General features: G+C 41.0%; 1 protein-coding gene across 5 annotated transcripts in view; it reads right to left on the bottom strand.

The window, feature by feature from the left end:
* eml1 (EMAP like 1) overlaps positions 1–25,760 on the bottom strand; it is a 263,264-nt gene that overhangs the window by 146,104 nt on the left and 91,400 nt on the right. Inside the window, exon 2 of one of the 5 annotated variants that reach the window (XM_059958955.1) lies at positions 8,187–8,266. The exons of the other annotated variants lie outside the window; for them this stretch is intronic. Within the exon in view, the coding sequence (XP_059814938.1) occupies positions 8,187–8,238 (52 nt within the window). The 5' untranslated portion in view covers positions 8,239–8,266. The remainder of the gene's footprint in view (positions 1–8,186; positions 8,267–25,760) is intronic. 5 annotated transcript variants of the gene reach the window in all.

The following is a 25,760-nucleotide window of genomic DNA, read 5'->3' as shown; positions in this document are numbered from 1 at the left end:
AATGAGATGTAAAGTAGTGCAAGATGCAGCAATACCCATATGACAAAGCTAAATCAAAGGGAAGTTTGGATTCTTGGTAGAAAGTAAACTGCAAGTTTTGATAACAAACACATACTTAGAGAAAATATTTTAAAATTAGACCATAAGACATAGGAGCAGAATTAGGCCATTCAGCCCATCGAGTCTGCTCTGCCATTCCATCATGGCTGATCCTGGATTTCACTCAACCCTGTACACCTTTCTTCTCACCGTATCCCTTGATGCCCTGACTGATCAGGAAACACTCAACTTCCGCCTTAAATATACTCACAGACTTGGCCTCCACCGCAGTCTGTGGCAGAGCATTCTAGAGACTCACCACTCTCTAGCTGACAAAGTTTCTCCTTACCTCTGTGCTAAATGGTCGTCCCTCAATTTTGAGGCTGTGCCCTCTAGATCTGGATACCCCCACCAATTATTTCATTTAACCTGTTTTAATCGATATACGCAGGCAAAGTATCAAAGGATTCTGACCAATTGAAATACCACAGCATCGTACTGTGTAAAGTGCACAGTGCCATTTTGATATGTAAAGGAAGACTTGCTTTTGTAAGGTACCTTTCATAGTATCGTGCAGCAGAGAAACAGACTATCAAGTTCATATCACCCATTAAGTTCCCATCTACACTCATCCCATTTATGAAAATTAGGTACGTAGCTTTCTATGCCTGGGCAAATCAAGTGTTGTGATATATCTTAAATGCTGTGAGAATCTCTGCTTCCACCAACCTGTCAGGTGGTGTGTTCCAGATTTCAAACACCCTCTGCATGGAAGAACATCTTCCTTGCATCCCTTTGCCTTAAACCTATGCCTACATCTCCAATGTAAAGAAGTAAGTTTATGGACAAGTTGCCTGCAAGCTCTCAGAGCTATTATGTCAACTGGACCTTGTGGAACATAACCCTGCATCTAGTATGTGGGTATTACAATGAACATCTTCAATGAGATCACTGTCCAGTCCTGAAAACCTTCTGATTGTTTCTTTTGTAATAGAAATATACACATTTTAATACTTTTCCTATTGGTTCATTTGGAATGTTGAATACCAATTACACCAACAGTTAATCAGTATTATACTAAATATTTTAAAGGGAAGAACTTTTTCCCTTTAAGTCATCAGAAGAGAAATTGTATCCCTAAACAACATAAATCCTCAGGACAGAAAGATTAGAAAGCACAAAAAAGGGCATCAGAATCTTTGTGAGGGTCCATTAATGAATTACTACTAGATATTCAAACTGAATTACATTGTAGAACAAATTACAAACCTACATGCCAGGCATTACTTAAACGAACCCCATCTGTCACCAACAATCAAAGTCATTTACATCACATTTCTTCCTCATTCTAATTTTTGGTCTGCACTACAACTGAACCTCTTGACCATGTCTGCTTGATTTTATGCATTGAGTTGCTACCATATGATTGGCTGTTTAGATATTTCCATTAACAAGCAGATGTACCTAATATAGTGATCATTGACTGTACAAGATACCATATCAGCATTCACAGAAAGGCAAGGTCTTCAGATCTCAAGTCAACCTATCACCACGTAAAGATTAACTGGTCGTGTAGTTTGGTTTCTCTTTGCTGTGTTTCGTTTGGATGATCCTTTTAACCACATAACAGAAAGGACCACAGTTCAAAATAGTAAACTCAAGTAATTTTCCAGATACTGGAAAACCAAAGCGATGCACACTAAATGCTGGAGGGACTTGGCAGATCAGCAGCATCCGTGAAAATGAACAAACAGTCGATGTTTCAGGCTGAGACCCTTCTTCAGGACTGGAAAGGAAAGGGGAAGACTTCAGAATAAAAGGGCGTTGGGAGGAGGGAAGGAGGACAACTAGAAAGTGATACATGAAACCAGGTGGGTGGGAAAGGTCAAGGGCTGGAGAGAAAGGAATCTGATAGGAGAGGAGAGTGGATCATAGGAGAAAGGAAAGGAGGAGGGGTACAAGGGGGAGGTGATAGGCATGCGAGAAGAGGTGAGTGGGTATTAGAAGAGAGAGGGGAGGGAAAATTATTTAACTGGAAGAAAAAATTGATATTCATACCATCAGGTTGAAGATCACCCAGAGAGAATATTCGGTATGGCTCCTCCTCCCTGAGGGTGGCCTCATCATGGTACAGGAGCAGACCACGGTCCAACAATTGGAACAGGAATGGGGATCACAATTAAAATGTTCGGCCACCAGGAAGTTCCACTTTTGACAGATGGAGTGGAAGTGGTCAACAAGGTGGTCCCCCAATTTACAATGGGTCTATTACAATTTACGAAGCGCAGAAACAAATATCACTGTGATGATTGTACACTCTAGTATCAATTGTCTGGTGACAATAAAGTATTTGTATTTGTATGTAAAGAAGGTCACATTGGGAGCACCAGATACAATAGATGACCCTAGCAAATTTGCAGGTGAAGTGTTGCCTCACCTGGATGGACTATTTGGGGCCCTGAATGGAGGTGAGCGAGGAGAGGAATGAGTAGGTATGGCCCTTTGGCCACCTGTAAGTGCCAGGAGGGAGATTAGTGGGGAGGATCAAGTAGACAAGGAAATCACAGAGGGAGCAATCCCTGTAGAATGTGAAGAGTGGGGTGGGAGGTAAAGGTGTGTTTGCTGGTAGGATCCCTTTGGAGATGGCAGAAGTTGTGGAGAATGATGTTGGGTGCAGAGGCTCATGGAGTGGAAGATAAGGACAAGAGGATCCCTGTTAAAGCAGAGGGAAGATGGGGTGAGTGCGGATGTCCAGGAAGGCGAAGAGATGCGGGTGAGGGCAGCATCAGTGATGGAGGAAGAAAACCCTGTTCTTTGAAGAAGGAGGACATCACTGATATTTTGAAAACGAGAGCCTTATCCTGGCAACAAGTGCAGCTGAGCTGAAGGAACTGAGAGAAGGGAACAGCCTTTTTACGGGAGACAGGGTGGGAAGAGTTACAGTCAAGATAGCCATGGGAATCAGTGGATTTATAAAAGACGTCAGTCAATAGTTTGTCTCCAGAGATGGAGACAGAGAGATCGAGAAAGGGGAGAGAAGAGTATGGAATGTTGTGATATCCATGAGACATGAAGGGTTCAATGTAAACACAACCTTATTTCTTCCATTTACATTTAGGTAATATGTGATTTATGAATGATTTTAAATCTGTGCAAAAGTAGTTTTGCTTTGAGATATGATTCATCACATTCCTATTTTGAATTATCAAACCAAGCCAAGTTGGTGTCACTCCCTGCTGATCTCACAGACACTGGGACCAGCATCCATGTCACTGAGTTAGGAATGCACCATCGTTTCCAGCTGTGAGTTATATGAAAACTCCCACTGCAGGACAACACATGGACATTGGGTCAACGCTATGGGAAACTTCTGGGAAAGGCAGCGTAAAATAAAGGAAGTCCAAAATTTTTGAAATTGTCCCATAATATGTGTTCATAGAAGGAAAGCAGAGAGGAGTGAATTGGAGAAAGATGGTTATATTGTCCACAAGCCTAAATGCAGGATTATCTCAGATTATTCAAAACGGCATCTGAAACAAGTAAACCTTGAAATTCTGATGTATCCATGGATAAGCACAAAAGAGAGCTGCTGCCATACCTAACAACAGCTCAAATGAACCAGAAATTGTTACCATTTTTCAGATGAAGTAGATTTCAATCTCATATTACTTTTTAAAAATTCTGTGATGCATTCTACTATGTCTTCATTATTTGAAAAAATGCTGTAGTCATTGTATCTTCTCTACATGGCCTTTATCATCAGGTCACAGTGGAATTGTGTAGACAAGAGGCCAACCTTTCAGAATCAGGAAGTGAGAAACAATAGTGCTATTGACTGTAGGAAATCCTGTTTATTCTGTAGATGTACATCATTACATCCCGCTGACCTGTGCCAGTCTAATTTTACACACTAGCATAATATTACCGATAGGCAGAATCATAATCTGCTCCCGTCTGCATTGCTTTAAATTTGTGACTTATTTGTCCTTGAGCTGCATTTTCCACTTCCAAGAGTTAGCTCACTTCCAATCTCATTGTTTTTTCTTACCACGGCTAAAATCTTGAAAAGCGTATATTTACCATCTCTCTGCACGTTGAAAATTCTTGCTATTTCTGCGGAGGCCAAATAGATACAAGCCCAATGAAACAAAGATGCAGAAATCCTACCAAGCATAGTAGTTCATTAACATCTTACAGCTCCACCTCCCGGGGGTGGCTGGACAGATGGAAGAGTATTTGGCAAACGCGCACCGACGGGAACTCCCAAAGCTAAAAACTGAATTACCCACCCCTGAGGAAATTCATGCAGCGTCAGTTAACTTCGAATCAGTGTCTGAACTGTAATGTGTGAACCCAATGTAAGTGTATTTCATCTCTAATATCACACAGACATCACAATATTTTTTCTAAAAAAATGCTGTAGATTGAAGTACTGATCCATGTATTTTATCTTTTAGTTACCCACTACCATTCTGCCTTCAGTCAAGCCATGTCTTCCATTCCCATCATAAAGTTTCTTGCCAACATCTTTAGGAACATATGATTTATCAAGTAATTTCAAGATTCTTGCATTTAGCTTTGAACTCTCCCCTTTCTATTCGGTCCCCCAACAGGCTCGTTGCAATTTCAATCTTATCGTGTTTTACGTTTCCTTTCAACACACCTGGCTTTCTTCCACAAAGCAGGAGGAGGAAATAGGAAGTCCATGAGCCAGTCCTCATCAGAGGTGGAGAGGGTCAGCAACTTTAAATTTATCAGTGTTATCATTTCACAGGATCTGTTCTGGGTCCAGCAGATAACTGCCATTATAAAGAAGGCATGGCAGTGCCTCTAATTTCTTAGAAGTTTGAAAAGATTCGGCATTTCATCTAGAAGTTTGACTGACGCAGCTGAGTGTACTGACTGTTTGCACCACAGCTTGCTTTGGAAAAACAAATGCCCTTGAACGGAAATATTACAAAAGTAATGGATATGGCCCAGTCCATCATGGGTAAAGTCCTTCCCACCACTGAGCCAATCTGCAAGGCTGCTGTTGCAGGAAAACAGCATCCAATATCAAGGCCATACTCTTTTCCCACTACTGCCATCAGGAAGGAGCTACAGGAGCCTCAGGTCCTACACCACCAGGTTCAGGAACAGTTATTTCCCCTCAACCACCAGAGGGGATAGCCTCACTCAACTTCACTTAACCCATCACTGAACTGGTTCCACAACCAATGGACTTGCTTTCAAGAACTCTACAACTCATGTTCTCAATACTTCTTCTTTGTAATTATTATTATTATTTTGCTTTTTTCTTTTTGTAGTGTTTGTTTGTCCATCTTTGTTGTGTGTGGGTTTTCATTGATTCTATTGCTTTCCTTTGTATTTACTGTGAATGCCCTGCCCGCATGAAAATGAATCACAGGGTAGTATGGGGTGATGATAAAACTGATTCAAACTGAGGTGGGATGTGAGGAAAATCTCTTTTTACTCAAAAGAAATAAATAAGTCACAATAATTAAGAAATTGCAGCCAGTAAAGGTGGTGGAAGAGTCAATTAGAATTTTTAAAAGAAACCTAGAAAGATCTCAAAGGAAAATAATATACAGGGCCATAGGGAAAGAGAGGGCAAATAAGAATGAATGAAGAGCTAGGATAGACTTGATGGCCCAAATGGCCTCTTCCTGCACCATAATGGGTCTGTAATTTTATCATTCTTCTACAGTTCCCTTCCCAATTTCAAACCCATCATAAATGTTCAACCTGTACTCCTCTGATTCAGAAATTCTCTCTGCCATTTTCCACTACCCTTTTCACCACCTATTCCTCATTTATAGAATTGGAAGTCATTTAGTCCCAGATTGATGGACACTGTTTCCTGCCCTTGTAAAATTTCCACTAAGCCTGACACTCTGAACAGGCTTTCAGTTGCCTACCAAATCATCTCATTAGGCAGAGTGAAGCTTCCATTACCCACTATCTGATGAATCAGAATTGCCAGTTGTTAGGGTTCAGGCTCACCAGAAAGTGTTCGCTTGACTCCCTCCCCACTCGCTGGGGTCTCATTTCTCAGCTGGTAAAGTGGAAAAACCTTTACTAGAACTGTGTTACACATAAAAAAGTGAATTACAGAGTGTTGAGGTGTATGTAGAAATGGCATCCAGTAGACCTGAAAATCAATTGGGTATATTATTGGAGATTTACTTTATCTTGTGATGTGAGACTGCAATGTAAATTTAAGTTCTCGGAGGATTACTTTAAGAACCTCCAGTTTAAACAAATACTGTTGTACCATCAGTGGGTGTCGAGCTTCCAATTTTCTCTTTCTGTTCTTGCCACAAATAAGCCGATCAGGTGGTGTCTGAGTAGGTTTGATATTGGTCTTTGACTTCATGTTAGTCCAGGCAAGGCTGCTGCGGTAGATGTCTCGTCTTTCTCTTGGTATACCGTTTCTACAAAAATTAGTTTGGATAACCCCGATTGGGGAGAAAACAAACAGCCACAAACTTGCAATCAGAAGAGAACGTGGTAAGCAGAACCACGTCATTCTGAAACTCCTGTCAGAATACACTACATACGCAGCTTGGAAGCTTATTTCTGCAATAGGTTGTTGAAATGGTAATAATATTTCCCCTTGGTGATCATAAGGACAAATTAAAGAAAAACAAATTGATCTGTGTTTCATCAAGTAGTAGTAGCTGGGTTTTCACATTAATGCACTGCATTTCTCTGCCTGGTAACACTGAGTGTTATTTTAGTACGTTAGCATGACATCCTCAGATGGATCTAACTGTATAAGTATGTAGCTTTTTCTTCAAATCACTGCTGCTTTGAAAGACTGGGTAAAACAACCTTGCTGCCATATTCCATCTATATTAAATTTCCGAAAGGTTTCAACAAAATAAGTGAAGCTGTATGGGTATTTTGTTTCAGATAATCTTTTTGTATTAGCACCCTGTTTGTCCTGGGATTAAACACTTTGTGCATAACGACACCCTGTGAATAGATGAAAGATTTTCCCACAGTCTGAAGTCAGGTGCCAACTCTCAGAGGACAGTAACCATTACTCTACCATTGTTTCACCCCAGTTTCTGGAGGCTGGCCAACCTCATGAGAGGGACGGAGCTTGTAACTTTGTGCTTTCAAGTCCATGCCTGTCACATCTAACTAATACAAGTAAGCAAGTGGAAACATTAAAAGCAGTAACAACATTAATGGGCCTAACATGTGAAGTGGTGGAAGGGTCTGAGCCTCACCAGATGTACTCAGGCATTACATAAGGGTAGTTCAAACTGCAAACGTAAATTTATTATCAAAGTACATATATGTCACCACATACAGCCCTGAGATTTGTTTTCTTGCAGGCATTCACAGTAAGTCCAACAACCAATGAAAGACAGGGCAGACAACCAGTGTGCCAGAGGCAACTATCTGTGCAAATACAAAAAGGGGGAAAATAATAAATAATCAATAAATATTGAGAACGTCAGATGAAGAGTCCTTCAAAGTGAGTCCATAGTTGTGGGAACATGGGACAAGTGAAGTTGAGTGAAATTATCCCTTCTGGTTCAGGAGCCTAATGTCTGAGGGGTAATAACTGTTCCTGAACCTGGTGATGTGGGTCCTGAGGCTCCTGTACCTTCTTCCTGATGTCAGCAGTGAGAAGAGAGCATGGCCTGGCTGATGGGGGTCACTGATGATGGATGCTGCTTTCCTGCAACATCAGTCTGTGCTAACTTTATTTGAAGTGAAAAGGATGATAGAATTGCATGATATTTGATATCTCATTGCCCCACTTCACCAGGGATTTACGGGACACTCTTCATCAATCCATTGTAAGCCTCCACAAATTTCCCACGTCCTGAGTTTTAATCTCAGTTGTTAGAAGCAGCATGGAGCAGAGCAGAGATCACGGGCTTCCCCGCAGAGTAGGAAACACAGATGTTGCTGCCACACAGTGCAGCCACCTGCCTGCTCACAGCTGCAGGTTAGTCATGTGAAAGAAAATTAATACAAAAACCTCTGAAAAATTAATGAGCGACCTGGATTAGAAAAGGAGATGAATCAGCCAGGTGCCATTGCCCAGTGACTGCAGCTAAAAGTTAAGGATGAACATTGCATGAGGCCAAATTTGATCCCAGGTGTGTTTATCACCCTGTACTTACCATCTGTGCTCAAATATAAACAATGGTTGTTTAGGCATGTTTCCATTCCCATGCAGCCACACCTTTCTTTGAACCAATGCCTTCAGGAAGATAAAAGATGCAAAATTATTCACCTTAATAAAGAGGTGTGGATACCATTATATAATAGAGATGAATAATGATGAGGTGACTCCCTGTGAATATTGAAGATCGAGTCTCTGAAAATAATACAGGGAAAATATCCGTGAATATTCATGAATGTATTTCTGGAAACTGGAGAATCCTTGTTGATAATGATACTTTTATTTATAAACTCAGTTAGCAAAACTCAATTTTGCCGCTTCTGCATGTGCAGAGTTTTTTTTAAGAACTGTAAGATTACTGCCTTTTAGAGACCCCCGCTAAAGTACTTAAATCGTTATCAACTGAAATCTCTCAGGGGAAGCTTCAGAGTCACGTCAAATAGCATGCTTAATCATGCAGGTTGAAATACTGAACTCCGAGGTTGAACTAGCCATACCAATTGTTAGGCATTTGGGTCATCAATTAATATGGCCTCCTCTGTCTTCACTTAGTGCTGGTGAAATATTCATTGTGACTCATTAGCCCATGGAAAGTGTATTGTCTAAACACAGTCTTAATGTGGGCGTCAGAGGAGTCTCTCTCTCAGGGACAAAGGAGGATTTGTATTCCAACAGCAGTAACAGGAACTATTTTGCTTTAAAAAGTCTGGACCAGCTTAACGTTAGGAGCCAAGCTAAGTAAATCAATGTTCACAGCATTGGTCAGCTCAATATTTATTTCTCATTTCACAGCAGTGTGGAGAATTTAATTGCATCCTTTCTGGAAAATAATGTACGATGTTTATGTGCATTAGGTAAATAGATCAGTTTATGCTTTGCAGATGTTACTGATCTTGATCTTGTAGATAGCTATCTGATTTTAGTCTGGATTCATTGAATATACAGTGCAGAAAGTGGCCACTTGTTCCAACCGTGCTGTTATCCCTTCCTCATTTCATTATTTAAGATTCCTGTCCTTCTGTTGATGTAGCTTCTTTTAAATCCCTTATTTGAGGAAAAGCCATCATCGTAACGCATATCAACGACAACTTGCACTTAATAGATGGGTTATTCACACAGAATGACATTCAGGGTCTTTCTGTGAGGAGCTATCATATGAATAAGATCCTGTGCAGAGTAATTTCAGAAAAACTGATGAAGAGATGTGTTTGAAGGTGGATGTTAAGGTGAAGTTGGCAGTGAAGAGGCAGTAGGTTTGGGTAGGGAATTTTTGAGACGTAAGCAGGTCCAGCAGTAGTGGTCATGGGGTGAGAAGCCAGAATCAAAGGAGCTGTCAGTTTATCACGCTGCATGGGATTGTAAAGGTAAGGCTGAACAAGGTGAAAAGGGACTTAAACTGAAAGAACAGAAATGTTAATGTAATGCAAAGGTAATCAGGAAGCAATGTATGCCATGAACACAAGTGATTCGGCAGATATTAGAAATCCAGAGTAACACACACTAAATGCTGGAAGAACCCAGCAGGTTCTACCATGATAAACATCTGTATCAACCAACCCACCCCCCCCCCCCCCCACTTCCCACTGACTCTCTGCTTACCACCAGGATCAGTCTCCATGATTCCCTTGTCCATTCGTCCCTCTGCAACAATCTCCCTCCTGGCATTTATCCCTGCAAGTGGAAGAAATGCTGCACCTGCCAATTCACCTCCTCCCTCACCTCCAGTCAGGGTCACAAGCAGTCCTTCTAGGCGAGGCAATACTTCACCTGCGAACCTGCTGGGGTTGGGCACTGTATCCAGTGCTCCCCATCTGACCATCAGTGAGACCTGACACACACTGGGAGATCGCTTTGATCAGGACCTTCACTCCATCTTCAACAAGCAGGATCTATGGCCACCCAGTTTAATTCCACTCCCCATTCCCATTCTCACATGTCAGTCCACAGCCAGTGCTACTGCCACAATGAGGCCACTTTTAGAGTGGAGGAGAAACACCTATTCCCTTTGAGTAGCCTCCAGTTTTACAGCATGATGATCAATGTCTTTAATTTTGGTAATTTTTCCCTCTCCACCTTTTGTCCTTCTCCATTCCTCACTCTGGCTCCCCTCTTATACCGACTCTTCTCCTCACCTGCCTACCACCTCTCCCTGGTGCTCCTCCTCCTCTATTTCTCCTGTAGTCCACTCTCCTCTCCTTTCCCATTCCTCCTTCTTTAGTTTTTTTCCACCCATACTACTCCCTCCTAATTTGTCACTTCATACCTCCTCCCCCACCCACCTTCCAGCTTGCACTCCTTCCCCTTCCACAACCTCCTTATTCCAGCTTCTTCCCCTTTCCTTTTCAGTCCTGAAGAAGGGTCTTGGCCTGAAACATCAACTGTTTATTCCTCTCCATAGATGCTGCCTGACCTGCAGAGTTCCTCAGCATTTTCTGTGTCTTACTCAGCCACATAGGTCAGCAGGGACAGGAGCAGTGGAAAAGAGTGACAACTAAGTGTTGGATCGAGGCTCTGAAAAATTCATAGTGTATTAAGAAGGGTGGCAGTGATAAGAAGAAGAAAGTATCTACTTAAATCGAGCTGAAGTAGGTATGGATGAGGATTTTAATATGTGATGAAAGTAATAAGCATTCTTATGGGGAATGCACAGCACATTACCCGCATCGCCTATTCAGAGACAAGAATATTTGTGCGACATGATGCAACTATTTCAAGCTCTCAATGCAAAAGGGCACAGAGGATAAACTGAATAGTCTATAAAATCATGACAGGGATTAACCCTTTCCCCATTCTATGTGGTTTAGGCCTACGGCAACCTTTTCTGTCCAATCATCATAATGATTTCAAGCCCCTATGGCTTGTAGGCAGGCTGCCATCTTTGATTGTTTCTATCACTATTAGAATTAGCTTGCACTGTTTACATCTGTCCCGCGCCTCTTAAAAGGAGAGCTGCTCTTCCAATATCATAGTAGGATGCTGTTCACCGATCATCAATAGTTACCCTTGGGAATGAATGTCCAGGCAATACTGGAAGCTCAGTGGAGGAGATGGGAAAGAGGGATGGCCTTGATTTGAAGGAAACCAAGAGGACATCCATACATAGGACCTGAAAGCTGTGGGGAGGAAGCTTAGATATGGGTATTCTTATATTTACTGTCCTCACACTAGTGATCAAGATTAGTGAACACAACTGAAAATACCATATTTTACCTGTTTTAGATACTTTTCAATTCACCACATCGCCTTCAATCACCTAACACCATTCTCCCTCCAATAGTGCTCAATCACCTAACATTAATATTCTTCATTTCACCCTCACAAATGCAGCACTATAACATGTTGCCGGGCTGCATCCCAGAGTACTGAGAGAGGTTGCTGAAGAGATAATGGATGCATTGGTTGTGATCTTCCAAGAATCACTTGATTTGGGCATGGTCCCAGTGGACTATAAAATTGCAAATGTCACTCCACTCTTTAAGAAGGGAAATTATAGGCCAGTTAGCCTAACCTCAGTAGTTGGGAAAGTGTTGGAGTCTATTATTAAGGGTGGGGTTTCAGGGGACTTGGAGACTCATGAAAAAATAAGTCAAAGTCAGCACGGTTTCTGTGAAGGGAAATCTTGCCTGACCAATCTGTTAGAATTCTTTGAAGAAGTAACAAGCAGGGTAGACAAGGGAGAGGCAGCAGATGTTATTTACTTGGATTTTCAGAAGGCATTTGATAAAGTGCCACACATGAGACTGCTTAACAAGATAAAATCCTATGGTGTTACAGAAAAGGTACTGACATGAATAGAGGAATGGCTGACAGGCATGAGGCAGTGAGTGGGAATAAAAGGTTGGCTGGTTGGCTGCCAGTGACTAGTGTTCCTTAAGGGTCAGTATTGGGACCGCTACTTTTCACATTGTTTGTCGATGATTTAGATAATAGAATTGATGGCTTTGTGGCAAAGTTTGCAGATGATATGAAGATAGGTGGAGGGGTAGGTAGTGCTGAGGAAGCAATGCAATTGCAGCAGGACAGACAAACTGGAAGAATGGGCAAAAAGTGATAGATGGAACAGAATGTTGGGAAATGTATGAAAACGGTATTTTGGTAAAAGGAACAATAATGCAGACTATTATCTAAATGGGGAGAAGGTTCAAACATCAGAGGTGCAGAAAGGCTTAGGAGTCCTCATCTAAGACTCCCAGAAGATTAATTCACAGGTTGAGTCTGCGGTAAAGAAGGCAAATGCAACATTGGAATTTATTTCAAGGGGAATAGAATATTAGAAGAAGGAGATAATGCTGAACCTTTATAAGACATGGTCAGGCCGCACCTGGAGTACTGTCAAAAGTTTTGGGCTCCATATCTCAGAAAGGATGTGTTATCATTGGAGAGAGTCCAGAGGAGGTTCATCGGGATGATTCCAGGAATGAAAGGGTTAACATATGAGGAGTGTTTGGAAGTTTTGGGCATGTACTCACTGGAATTTAGAAGAATGTGTGGGGATCTCATTGAAACCTACTGAATGTTGAAAGGTCTAGATAGAGCCTCAAAATTGAGGGACGACCTTTTAGAATAGTGGTAAGGAGGAATTTTATTTTACCCAGAGAGTAGTGAATCTGTGGAATACTCTGCCACAGACTGCAGTGGAGGCCAAGTCTGTGGTATATATTTAATGTGGGAGTTGATTATTTCCTGATTAGTTAGGACATCACAGGATATGGCGAGAAGGCAGGTGTATGGGTTTGAGTGGGATCCGGGATCAGCCATGATGGAATGGGCTGAATGGCCTAAGTCTGTTCCTATGTCTTATGTTCTATGATCTAAACACAATAATATCAATGAAAAACTGTACACAAGATATCCAAGCAACCAATGTGCAAAAGACAACAAATTGTGCAAATACAAACAAGAAATAAAGTAAAATAACAGTAATAATAAATATTGAGAACATAAGTGAGACACACAGAGTCCTTGAAAATGAGTACATGGGTTGTAGAATCATTTCAGTGTTGGAGTGAGTGAAGTTATTCACTAGTTCAGTAGGCTGATGGTGAAGGGTAATATCTGTTCCTGAACCTGCTGGTGTGGGACCTAAGGCTCCTGTACATCCTTCCTGATACGAGCAGCGAGAAGATGACGTGGCCAGGATGATGGCCGCTCTAGACGACGGATGCTGCTTTCCTCTGACAGCACTCCTTGTAAATGTGCTCAATGGCGGGGAAGGACTGGGCTGTATCCACTAATTTTTGAGGGTTTTTCCATTCAAGGGTGTTGGTGGTTCCATACCAGGCTGTGATGCAACCAGTTAGAATACACTCTACAGTGCATCTATAAAAGTTTGTCAGAATTTTAGATGACATGCCAAATCTTCATAAACTTCACAGAAAATCAAGGTGCTGCCTTGCCTTCCCTATAACAGGACATGTGCTGAACCCAGCATAGATCCTCTGAAATGGTAACGCAGAGGAACTTCAAGTTACTAATCCTTTCCACCTCTGATGAGGATTGGCTCATGGACCTCTAGCTACCACCTCCTGTAGTCAATAATCAACTCTCTAGTTTTGCTGAGATTGAGTGAGAGGTTGTTGTTGTGGCACCATTCAATGAGATTTTCAGTCTCTCTCCTATATGCTTTGATTTGGCCTGGAACAGTGGTGTCATCAGCAAACTTGAATACAACATTGAATCAATGTGTGTGCTTTCTCTCAGTGAAGTCTCTCTTCCTTTCAGCATGGTGACTGAAGAATGAAGGCACTGTGACCATTGTTAGGACTGTGGGCATGGACCTACTGCAGGACGAACAAGACCAATCGATAGAGGCACATGGGAGAACTGATAGAATCACATACATGGAGTCAATGGCACCTTGTGTTGCAGGGAAACCTTTTACTCCAATTCAATAATGCAGCCAGTGGGCTTTTCTCAGAAGAGTGCATTTGTGCCTTCTATGCCATTTTGGAATCCTAGTCCTTCATGGTATCCAACAAGTACGCCCCATCTATTCCAAACTGGCTCCATAGGCTCCCAAAGTACAGAGGAGAGAATGAGAGGTGAGTTAGGATGAATAATATTTGTAATTTAGTTTGGGAAATAAGTCAGGCAAAATTTGAGGGAGGAAAAGAGTAAGTATATCTCAGTAAGAAACTTACAGAAGAGATTGGCTGACAAATATTGAATGAGGATTTAATGCAGTAAGATGAATGTTTGGAGAAAACCAATCAAAATTTTAAAATTACCTGCTACAGGAAACATAATACACACAGATAGAATGATTAGGTATTAGAATTTGGCTGTGAAGCCTTCTAACAACCTTCTGAAATTCTCCATCAAAAATCATTCATGATGAACTGGTGTGCATGAGAGAAGTTCAACAGCTAGCAAAGAGCTAAGAAATGGAAACACACACACACACACACACACACACACACACACACACACACACACACACACACACACACACACACACACACACACACACACACACACACACACACACACACACACACACACACACACACACACACACACACCACCTTTCTGGAAATTAGCCCAAGTGTGCTGTGATGATCAGGGAGGTGTTAATGGGTGAAAAAACAGGTTACAGGAAACTACCAGGAGAATGGGATTGCTCTGAGAGCCTGGAAAGAAACAATGGACCAAACAGCATCCTCCTACATCTTAAGGAAATGTGAGAAATAATGGGAGAAATAATATAACTTCAGGGAAAGAATGGATGATGCAGAATAAACATTTGTCCTCCTTAGTTGTCACCTACATTTGTTTTCCGTTTTTGCTATATATCTTATATGTAGGAAAATATATTTTTGTCTTGTCTTTGATAGCCACAACTAAAGGCATTACACAGACTAAAGGATTTATTTTGAGCTCAACAAAAACCAGTGGAATTGTACATCTTATCCCTGCAGCGATAGTTACAGCTGTCCAAGAAATACTACTTATGAGATGTCAGTGAATTTCAGTGAATGGTTGGCAATGCCACATAATTGATGAGTATCTGTCACTGAACAGAATAGTAGGAACATTTGAAATCTGAAGTGAGAGCAAGCTGCTGGATGTATTCAATGGATTGAGCAGTGTCTGTACAGAGGGAGACACAGTACTTCAGGGTGATGACTTTTTAACCTGAAATACTGTGAAACCATCACAAGCTTTGAAGATAAAGGAATGAGCAGGCAAAGGGAAAGATCAAAGGGTGGAATTCAGAAAACATGAAATAGCATAAGAGATTTTGGTGCTAGGTGAAAGGGAGTGATGAAGGACAGGTAAAGTGACAAAACGATGATTCCAGAAGAATTGTAAACAGAAATAACAAAATGGAAATGCTCAAAGTGGAAACAGAGGCACTTGTTCATATGCTTTTAAGTTCTGGGGTATCTGCACATTCGTAGACAAATGTAGAAGGCCCTATCTTGCTTGACAATAGCTGGCAGCATATTTATCATATGTTTGGTTAGAGGGATTCCAATGATGGAGCTTCAAGTTGCTGCGTTTCCTCAGCTGGCTAATTGGTTCAGATCTTTTGCAGGCTCTGTCACCCCAGAGAAGGATTCAAAACAAAGACCTATACAAAAAATACTCATACTGTCTTGTTTAAAAAATAGAATGTGATTTTTATAAATTTAATAACTAAGATCTGTTTTAAATTATTCTATTTATTTTACTTTAAAAAGGATATATTTTAAATTATATAAAATAAATTCTTTAATAAATTGTTAACAGCTCCTTCATTTTTAGAGATGAGCATCACTTGCGAGGCCAAACTTCATTGCCCTCCTTGAAAGCACAGAAGAAGGTGGTGAAGGGCTGTCTTTTGAGTGATTGCAATCCTTCTGATTAGGCTGCACCCATTCTGCCATAGGGCAGGAGATTTCCAAGTCAAGTCATGAGTGTGGCTTGGAGATGAACCTGTAGTTATTTGTGTTCCCAGGCATCTGCTCTCTCTGTCCTTTTTGGTGCAATGTTTCCCGGGATTGGGATATGCCAACAGAGTTGTCTGGCTGAGTAATAATCCCAGTGAATTTTGTAGAGGGATCGCATGCTGCAGAGTGTTGGTGGAACTGATGAATGTTCAGGGTGGTGCATTTGTTTCCTCATCAAGTCGGCTGCTTTATCTTGGATTGTGCTGAGCTTCTTGAGTGCTGTTGGGCAAGTGACGAGTATTCCATCACATTAGCTAACTAACTTGTAGAGCAGTTAAGTTCCTTTTGATATTCAGATCATATTCACTTAAAGGCCCTGCCAGAATTCTCAGTAAATGCAGCCTGGATAATGGTTTTGGAAAATGTCAAGGGGGTTTCAGAGGGTGGTGGGGGTGGGGAATGGTGTTGCTCCACTGTACCACCAGTGTTCCTTTACTGATCATGCATTATCCCAGCCCTGTGCAGTTAAGTCCAGGTGTTCTCTAAACAATGATAACTGCAGATGGTAGTTTATGTTTACCACATTTTAGTCTGCTGTCTGAAATTTTGATCTTTATTATTTGATTCAGATCATTCACATAAGCACATGATGGCTTGCCAGACTCAATGGGCTGCTTAAACTGCATTTTTTAATAAATTTCTATTTTTATTCATCCCTTCAGAATTCATCTTCTGTGGTGAGAAATTATGTGCATAAAACATGATGTTTATTGTGAACACAGCTGAGCCACCAAAACTGGTTCTTCCTGTATCCTACTGTCACAATTTAAATTACTGTGGAAATCACAGCAAGCATTTTTTTTTACATTTGCTATTTACTTTTATCTACCCACACTCTTTATATTAAAGAAAACTTCCTTTGTCTTCCAAAAGCCATATAATTTGGCAACCAGCTCTGAATTACTGATTAAATGATTTATAAAGCTTTGCCTTTGTGGGTGTTCATGGTGTTGAGGGTAACCAGTTTCTGCCAAATCCAAAACAGAAAAGGATGGTATCAATCATTGCTTGGGTTTGGAGGCTTGGCTTTGTGATGAAAATGTTGCAGAATTCTTAACAAACAATGACTCCCTATCACTGAAAGAATGAGGAATGTAGAATTCCTGTGCCTGGAAACAAATGGATTTGTTGTAAATTCAGGTGCAAGCTGGTTTTTGCAAAAAAAAGAACAATTATCGTGCAAATTTATTGCAACTGGTTTTGCCAGGTTCCGAAGTCTAGCAAGGGCTGCCCCCTAGTGTTAATTAGGTTCAGTTAATCGCATTCTAATTGAGAATTTTAATTGGTTTGAGTCTTTTTCTGTAATCAGACACATTCTTTTGTCTGTTATATCATGTAATCGAAATAGAGGATTATTTTTGTACAGGTGCCACATTTTGGATAAGACATTTGATCTTGTGTGCTATTCATAGAAAAATAGATAATTCTCTGCATGTCTTGGCCAACATTTCTCCCTGAACAGACATTGCCAGGAACACCCTGTCTGGTTAATTATTAATTTGCTATTTGTTGGGCCATGGAGTAAGCACTTCACTGCATTTGCTCACATTATTTCACTGTTGGAAAAGAAAATCAGCATAATTCAGCCTGCTGATTCATCTCCCACTACACACACCTGTCAAAGGGCAGCTTCACCCGTGTCCAGTTTACACTTTGGAAATGTTCTGGGTAAGATTTTCCAAAGAGAATGTAATCCAACACTAAACTGGTGGGATGAAAACAGTGCCAAGGTCAACTGTTCCCTCATTCAATTAAAAGCTTGTTTCTTGTCACATTTTGAAAGGTGGTGAAATCAATGGAAATTAACTGGAACGCAAACTCTGCTTCACTCTCCACACATATTGCCTGGCCTGCTGAGACTTTCCAATATACCCACAGTACTTAGTTTTTGTAACCTATATTAAGAAAAGAGACCTGTTCCCTCTTTGGCAAATAGAATTTAATGTCTTGGATTAATATTGTCTGAAAAAATTGCATTTCTGTCCATGATGGGATACGAAACAATAATTGCCAGTATCGCCACTGATAACCAAGAGAGGTTAGCGCTGTAGCACCGGGTTACAATAGTAACTATTGACCATTTCTGTCAACCCCACTTTGCTTTTGGAGACAGGAAATAGAAGTATTTCATAAACATTGAAGTATATGTGATAATTGAAGCTGAGTCAGAGCTGGCAAATGGTGGTAATCATATATTTATCAAAGCCAAGTAACCATTGTTTCAAGGTGTTATATCAGTTTTGCCTGTTAAAAGACTGAAATATCCCACTATTAACCTTAAAAAATCCAGAGTAGTTATCAGAAAAAAATGGGTCTCTGGTTTGAAGTTAGTACGAGGATCTGAATTTAGCAGTTAAAAAGGAAATGGAGGTCAGGATCATTTATTCTGTCCTTAAACCCCCAAAATTATAAAAGCAAATACGAATAAGTGACAACAAGTTAAATGTTCTGATATTATCTATGTGGTTAGTACAGTTCAGAAAGGGTTTGAGGAATAGCATCAGCCTTCGACATGTGATTTTATGATCAGATACATGTTCTAAAAGCTCTAGTTCGTGTTAGGTGCTTTTCCTTCTGTTATTCATTTATCTTCATGCTATTGAAGAACTATGCTTAAAGAAGTTCTACTCAAATCACTCTTTTCAAGCAAACAGATGTTTAAGTGCGCAAATAATTTTCTTCATTCTCCCTCAATTAATTTGTTGACATAGACAACTGCTAATGGCAGAATCAACAAAACAGGGAATGGAAAGTTGAAGTTCCGCAATGTTCAAACATTCTTGTCAGGTGATAATTTCACTTCAAATATTGAAAACTCTCTATTTTATAGTGTACGAATATGGTGCTTTCGTGGTATTGAATGATTGCTATTGGCCAAGGAGACAACTTTATATGGAGTTCTGTAATAGAATATTCCATCAACCAATACAAATATATTTACATTTTTTTGAAGAATAAGTGTCTTGCAATTGACAAAAATTGGACAAGTATCATTTGGAGTATTGCATCTAGTTCCATTTGCCACTCTACAAGAATGATGTTGACTGAAATGGAGGGATTTATTTAAAAAGGGAGATTGGACAGGTTGGGTTCACTTGCACCACCTTGTAGGACTCCAAGGGTGACCTTATAGAGATTAATGAGTGGCATAGAAAGTGTCTTTTTCCTTGGATGAGCCAAGTCTAAAACTAGAGGGTATTGATTTAAGGTGATGGGAGAAATTTAAAGGAGGTCTGAGGGGCATATGGAGGATGGTAATTATAGGGAAGGTGCTGCCAGAAGAATGGTTTAAGGCAGATACAATTAGAATGTTTAAAAGGTATTTGGACAGATACTTTGAAAGAGAATGAGTAGAGGGAAATGGGCTTAATACAGGCAAATAGGATTAACATCAATAAGCTGAGTTGGGCCAAAAGACCCCGTTTCTGTGCTGTACAACTTTCACTCAACATGTAACACCTGCTTAAAATAGTTGCCACATTAATGAAAAACAGTCAATGAAACCTCAGACAGAAAGGATATTTCGGGCATACAAATCTCCATACTTTTTGTATGTGAGACTGCAAGATGTCCGGAATAATAACAAGTTAAACAAGCAATATGGATTTGGAAGGAGCGACATTGGACCAGTTGGGAGTTTGAGTTGTTGAGAGGACGATGGACGATAATGTAGCCTGGTCTCTAAAAAGAGAGTAACATGCTATAAATTGTTAAAGTTCAAAGTAAATTTTTTACCAAAGTACATGTATGCCACCATTTACAACCCTAAGATTTATCTTCTTGTGGGAATTCAGAGTAAATACAAAACATTCATGGAATTAATGAAAAATCGCACACACAACGAGACAGACAACAAACTGTGTACGTACAAAAGAGAACAAAATAATTATAAATAAATAAGCAAAAAATATCGGGAACGTGAGATAAAGAGTCCTTGAAACTGAGTCCATAGATTGTGGGAACAGTTCTGTGTTGGGGTGAGTGAAGTTTTCCCATCTGGTTCAAGAGCCTGATGGTTGAAGGATAGTAACTGTTCCTGAGCCTGTGGGTGTGGGTCCTGAGACATTGCTGTTTCCATTCCTGACTATGACGCTGTGGTGAACTATGTGCCTGTCTGGACACGCCCCCTGCTGACTGCTCCTGTGGCTCCTCCCACAGGCCCCTGTATAAAGGCGATCTGAGGCCTGACGCTCGGCCTCAGTCTCCAGGACATAGTATGATGGACACTCACTCCTGGTTCCTTCTTCCAGTCAATAAAAGCCGATATCTCACCTTACGTCTCAGTGTGAGTTATTGATGGTGCATCAGATGCAACCACTGGGTATGTGCTCCACTGTACATCTACAGAAGTTTGTTGAAGTTTTGGATGACATGCCAAATCTTCACAAACTTCTAAGGAAGTAGAGGCACTGCTCTGCTTTCTTTGTGGTAGCATTTATGTGCTGGGCCCAGAACAGATCCTTTGAACTGATAATGTCAAGGAATTTAAAATTGCTGACCTTCTCCACCTCTGATTCCCACCCCCCCCCCCCCCCACCTCCCAATGATGACTGGCTCACGAACCTCCAGTTTCCTCATCCTGAAATCAATAATCAGTTCCTTGGTCTTGCTCATATTGAGTGAGAGGTTGTTGTTGTGGTGCCATGCAGCCAGATTTTCAATCTCCCTCCTGTACGCTGATTCATCACCACCTTTGATTTGGCCAAAACTTAAATATGGCATTGGAGCTGTGCTTAGCCCCACAGACATAAGTATAAAAAACTAGAACAAGGGTTAAGACCACAGCCTTGTGGTGCACTGTTGATTGTGGAGGAGATGTTGTTGCCAATCTGAACTGACTGGGGTCTGCAAGTGAGCAAATCGAGGATCCTGTTGCACAAGGATGTATTGAGTACTAAGTCTTGGAGCTTATTGATTAGTTTTGAGGGGATGATAGTGTTGAGTGCAGAGCTTTAGTCATGAAGAGCATCCAGATGTGTGCATCTCCAGTGTCCAGATGTTCCAGGGTTGAACGAAGAACGAATTAAATGGCATTGGCCGTGACCTGTTGCGATGGTTGGCGAACTGGAGAGGAGCTAAGTTGCTCTTCAGGCAGGAGTTCATCACCAACCTCTCAAAGCATCACTGTGGATGCAAGTGCTACTGGACTATAGTCGCTGAGGCATGTTGCCATGTTCTTCTTGGGCACCAGTATAGTTGAAGCTTGCTTGAAGCAGGTGGGTACCTCAGAAGGTCGAAGTGAGAAGTTAAGGGTATCAGTGAACACTCCAGTTGATCAGCACATCTTCAGTATCCGGTCAGGTACCCAGTCTGGGCCAGATGCTTCCCGTGGGTTCCCCCTCCTGAAGGATACCCTTAAAATAGCCTCAGAGACTGAAGTCACAGGGTTGTCAGGAGCTGTGGGAGTTCATGAAGGAGCCTCCATGTTTTGTTGGTCAAAGAGAGCATAAAAGGCATTGAGCTCACCTGACATTAAACTTTATTGTCATTTTGCTTGGTTTTTCTTTATAGGAGGTGGTAGCTTTCAAGCCCTGTTGCGCTTGTGGGGCAACTACATCAGTTTGGTTCAGAGTTGCCAGTTGGCATGTGGAGTCGTCCTGAATCTTTTGTATTTTACTTGCAGCAGACTCCAAATGATCTTGTGGGGACACACTAATTCACGACTGACTTCATAAAGTCTCTGTCAACCATGGTGTATTTGTTCCAAGTCCTTAAGCATGGGCAAGTCCACTGAACTGAAGCAGCCTCATAGACTCTCCTGCAGCCACTGCTTCATTGTCCTCACTTCTGGAGCCTTGATCTTTAGTCTCTGTCTTCATTCAGGTAGGAGGAGGACAACTAGATGGACTGTAAATTCTCTTTACTCTGAGGGAAATTGATGGAAATGTGTGGAGAAAATGCTATGAGAATTAGTGAGTTGACAAACACTCTGTAGGCTAAATTGTCCTCATGATCACACATGTGAAAACATAGCTCAGTTTTACTCTCTCCGTTAACACTGGCAGCTCTCACCTGCATTTCGCAGCTTTCACAAGTCCTTTGAGAGTTTCCCCTCTTTAATATGCCTCGTTAATGTAACCGGAAGATCCCAATCTGTGTGGATTGGTAATAACATCTCCACCTTACTGACAATCAACACGGGCACACCTCAGGGATGTGTGCTTAGCCCACTGCTCTACTCTCTCTACACCCATGACTGGGTGGCTATTAAATTCCATCTATACATTTGCTGATGATACAACCATTGTTGCTAGAATCTCAGATGGTGAAGAGAGGGTGTACAGGAGTGAGATATATCAGTTAGTTGAGTGGTGTCTCCTTGCACTCAACGTCAGTAAGACGAAAGAGCTGATTGTGGACTTCAGAAAGAGTAGGATGAGGGAACATGAACCAATTCTTATAAAGGGATCAGAAGTGGAGAGAGTGAGCAATTTCATGTTCTTGGGTATTAATATCTCTGAGGATCTAACCTGGTCCCAACAATTCAATGCAGCTGTAAAGAAGGCAAGACAACAGCTATATTTCATTAGGAGTTTGAGGAGATTTGGTATGTCACCTAAAACACTTGTATATATTTCTACAGAAGTACCATCAAGAGCATTCTGACTTGCTGCATCACCATCTGGTGGGTGTGTGTGTGTGTGGGGGGGGGGGGGGCTACTGTATAGGACTGAAGTAAGCTGCAGAGAGTTGTACAATTAGTCAGCATCATGGGCACTAGCCTCCGTAGTATCCAAGACATCTTCAAGGAGCAGTGCCTCAGAAAGGCATTGTCTATCATTAAGCATCCCCATTACCCAGGACATGCCCTCTTCTCATTGCTACCATCAGTAAAGAGTTACAGGAGCCTGATGCAAACACGCAACATTTCAGGAACAGCTTCTTCCCCTCCGCCATCTGATTTCTGAATGGACATTGAACCCTTGAATACTACCTGACTACTTTTTATTTCCTTTCTTTTTGCTCTACTTATTTAATTTACATATTTTATAAATATCCACTTAATGTAATTCACATTTTTTCTATATTATCATGTATTGCATTGTACTGCTGCAGCAAACTTAACAAATTTCATGACAGATGCCGGTGATATTAAACCTGACTCTGATTCTGATTCTGTATTAACCAGATGGCTTTGTTAAAAGCCAACCACCTTATTAGAAACATTCTCATTGTCTGATCTATTCCTTCCCCACTGTTTGCAACCTACAACTAACTTGGCTCCCCTTTATCCCAGTGTGCAGTCTTTGGTCTGAATTGTTAACACTGTTTCTCTTAAAACTGCTAAGTGTTTCCAGCATGTACTGTTTTTAAAACAAGAAGATTTATTGTGCAAGCTATTTAACCAAAAAGTCATTAAATAGCATTTAGAGTCAATTCCATCCTTGGTTGCATGTGGTGACCGCATTGTTATTGGCTGTATTCATCCCTGCATGCTCCATTACCTTCAGCTGGACCGCACAAGTTAGATGTAGATGTAAACCAGTCAGCAAGATCATGGCTGACACAAGAGACTGCAGACATTGGAATCTGGAGCAAGAAGATCAGGCCTGATCTTAAAGTAACCTCAGCTTTGCATTGCTACCCAACCCATTAACGTTTCAGAATCTTCTATATCTAAAAGCCCACAGACCTCTACCTTTGAAGTATTCAAAGGCTTCACTTCCTGTCCTTCGAGGAAGAGTTTCATAGATGTGCAGTAGTCATAAAAAAGATTTACTTTGAAACAATGATTCCTAGTTTCAGATTCTACCACAAGAAATGTCCTCTCCTACATGGTCCTATTTTACAAACAAATTGCCACTCCTGCCACATATACAAGGTGAATACCAGAAGTGGTCAATACTCCAGTGCTGGCAATGAAAGACTTTCTCACTCGATATCCTTACCTCATTTCCATGTGCTTACAACAAAAGCTGATTAATGGTGACTTTGTTCATAATACGCTCAGCATATTGGATGGTTTTTATTTGAAAATAGATTAAAAATTCAGTGCTATCTCATTAATATTAACATTCGCTATTCATCAGTTTCTGGGCCTAGCATGTTCTAGTTCTACAAATAAAATGGGACTCCTGTAAACTGGTAAAAGTCTATAATGGACCATTCTTCCAAGTGCTACAAGTTAATCACTCCCACATTCCATGCTCTCATATAAAATACAGAATGTTGGCATTTTAATTCCTTTGACTTTATTACAAAAGATAAAATAACAAAATAAAAACTTCAGAAGGAAAGACAGGTTTAACAAAACTACCAGAAATAAATAACTCAGGCTGTAATATCCCAACCGCCATCAAAACGATTGGAGCAACCACACCCCAAAGTAGTGGTTGAGCCAGTACGTCATCAGAAGAACTGCTAAATGTTATATCTTTGACACCTGTACTCTGTGATACGGGTCATAGATAATTTGAAAGGTGCAAACCATGTGCACATTGCCTTGCAGTGCAGAAAGCCTACTTTGTACTGAGATACACCAGAAAGTCAACACGCTGTGCCTCATTGTGGAGAGAGAGACATGAGCTGACTTCATGCTCGCTTCACACGCAGGGCGCACACTCCAGCTGGAGCCCTTGAAGCTCCAAGTCAAGTGGAAGCTAAGCATTGCTCATGTTTGGAATGGAGAGCTGTGAATAAGGGGCAACACCCACCTAACTGCACCTGGCTCAACTCGATATCAGCACTGACAGAAAGTTGGAGATAGGTCACTCTGTCAGGATTTTGTTTGGCACAAAGAGACGTACGAAAAGCAGTCTTGAAAAGGGAGAATTTAGAACAAAAGAACTGCTGTTTCAATATGAATCAAACTCGTGTACTTTTCAGTCGTGATGCTAATTCACGTGGGATCTGAAGAAATGTCAGCTCTTCTGGAGTAACACACCGCACGATACTGTGTGGAGATGCCAACTTTCTGACGTTTCCTGCAGAGCCTTTCTGTTCACACTGTCCAATAAATGGGCCATTGTCCAACGACACACAGTGGACAAGGAAATGCTGCCAATCTCAAAGATTTGGTTTGTAATCTGATTTTATACAAACTTTGTTCATGTGATATTCGTTAAATGAGCTGTGGTCAAAATTTAGTCCTTCACCGATTTCTGTGTTTTATTTCTAGTTTATTTTCAAGAATATGTTTGAATTTATGATTGGGCTGTATTGGCATCCAAAGTGTAAAATGCATCATTCATCATATGTGCGATATAAACGTGTTTGTTGTTGCTAGTGTGCTGGTATCCCTGGAGATCATTATAGATGATAATTCCTCAGCTCCATACAGATGCTATCTCTAACCACACTACACCTGACGACATTTACAGTCACAATGAACAACAAATATGGCCGCTAGAAAGGTTGGACCAGTTTACAGAAAATGTGTGACGTACGCACTGGGCATTGCTGATGGACAACACAAGCAATCAGTCTCAGAAGCCTGCAGTCAGAGATGGAAAATGATTTGGTTGTAAAAATCTGCCTGGATGCAAAAAGATTCGAGTAAAAATAAACAGACAATGGCAAAAAAAAGAGACAAATCTGATCATAGGAAAATTAAACGCACAGATAACAGGATGGAGGACACAGTAAGGTCAACGTTTACACAGGAAATAGAACAAGGTGACTGAGACACAGGTCACTGTGGA

The sequence above is a fragment of the Hypanus sabinus genome, chromosome 2 (assembly GCF_030144855.1).
Source record: "Hypanus sabinus isolate sHypSab1 chromosome 2, sHypSab1.hap1, whole genome shotgun sequence".
Classification (NCBI taxonomy): domain Eukaryota; kingdom Metazoa; phylum Chordata; class Chondrichthyes; order Myliobatiformes; family Dasyatidae; genus Hypanus; species Hypanus sabinus.
The sequence above is the reverse complement of the archived record's forward strand: the minus strand, read 5'-3'. Positions and strand labels throughout refer to the sequence as shown.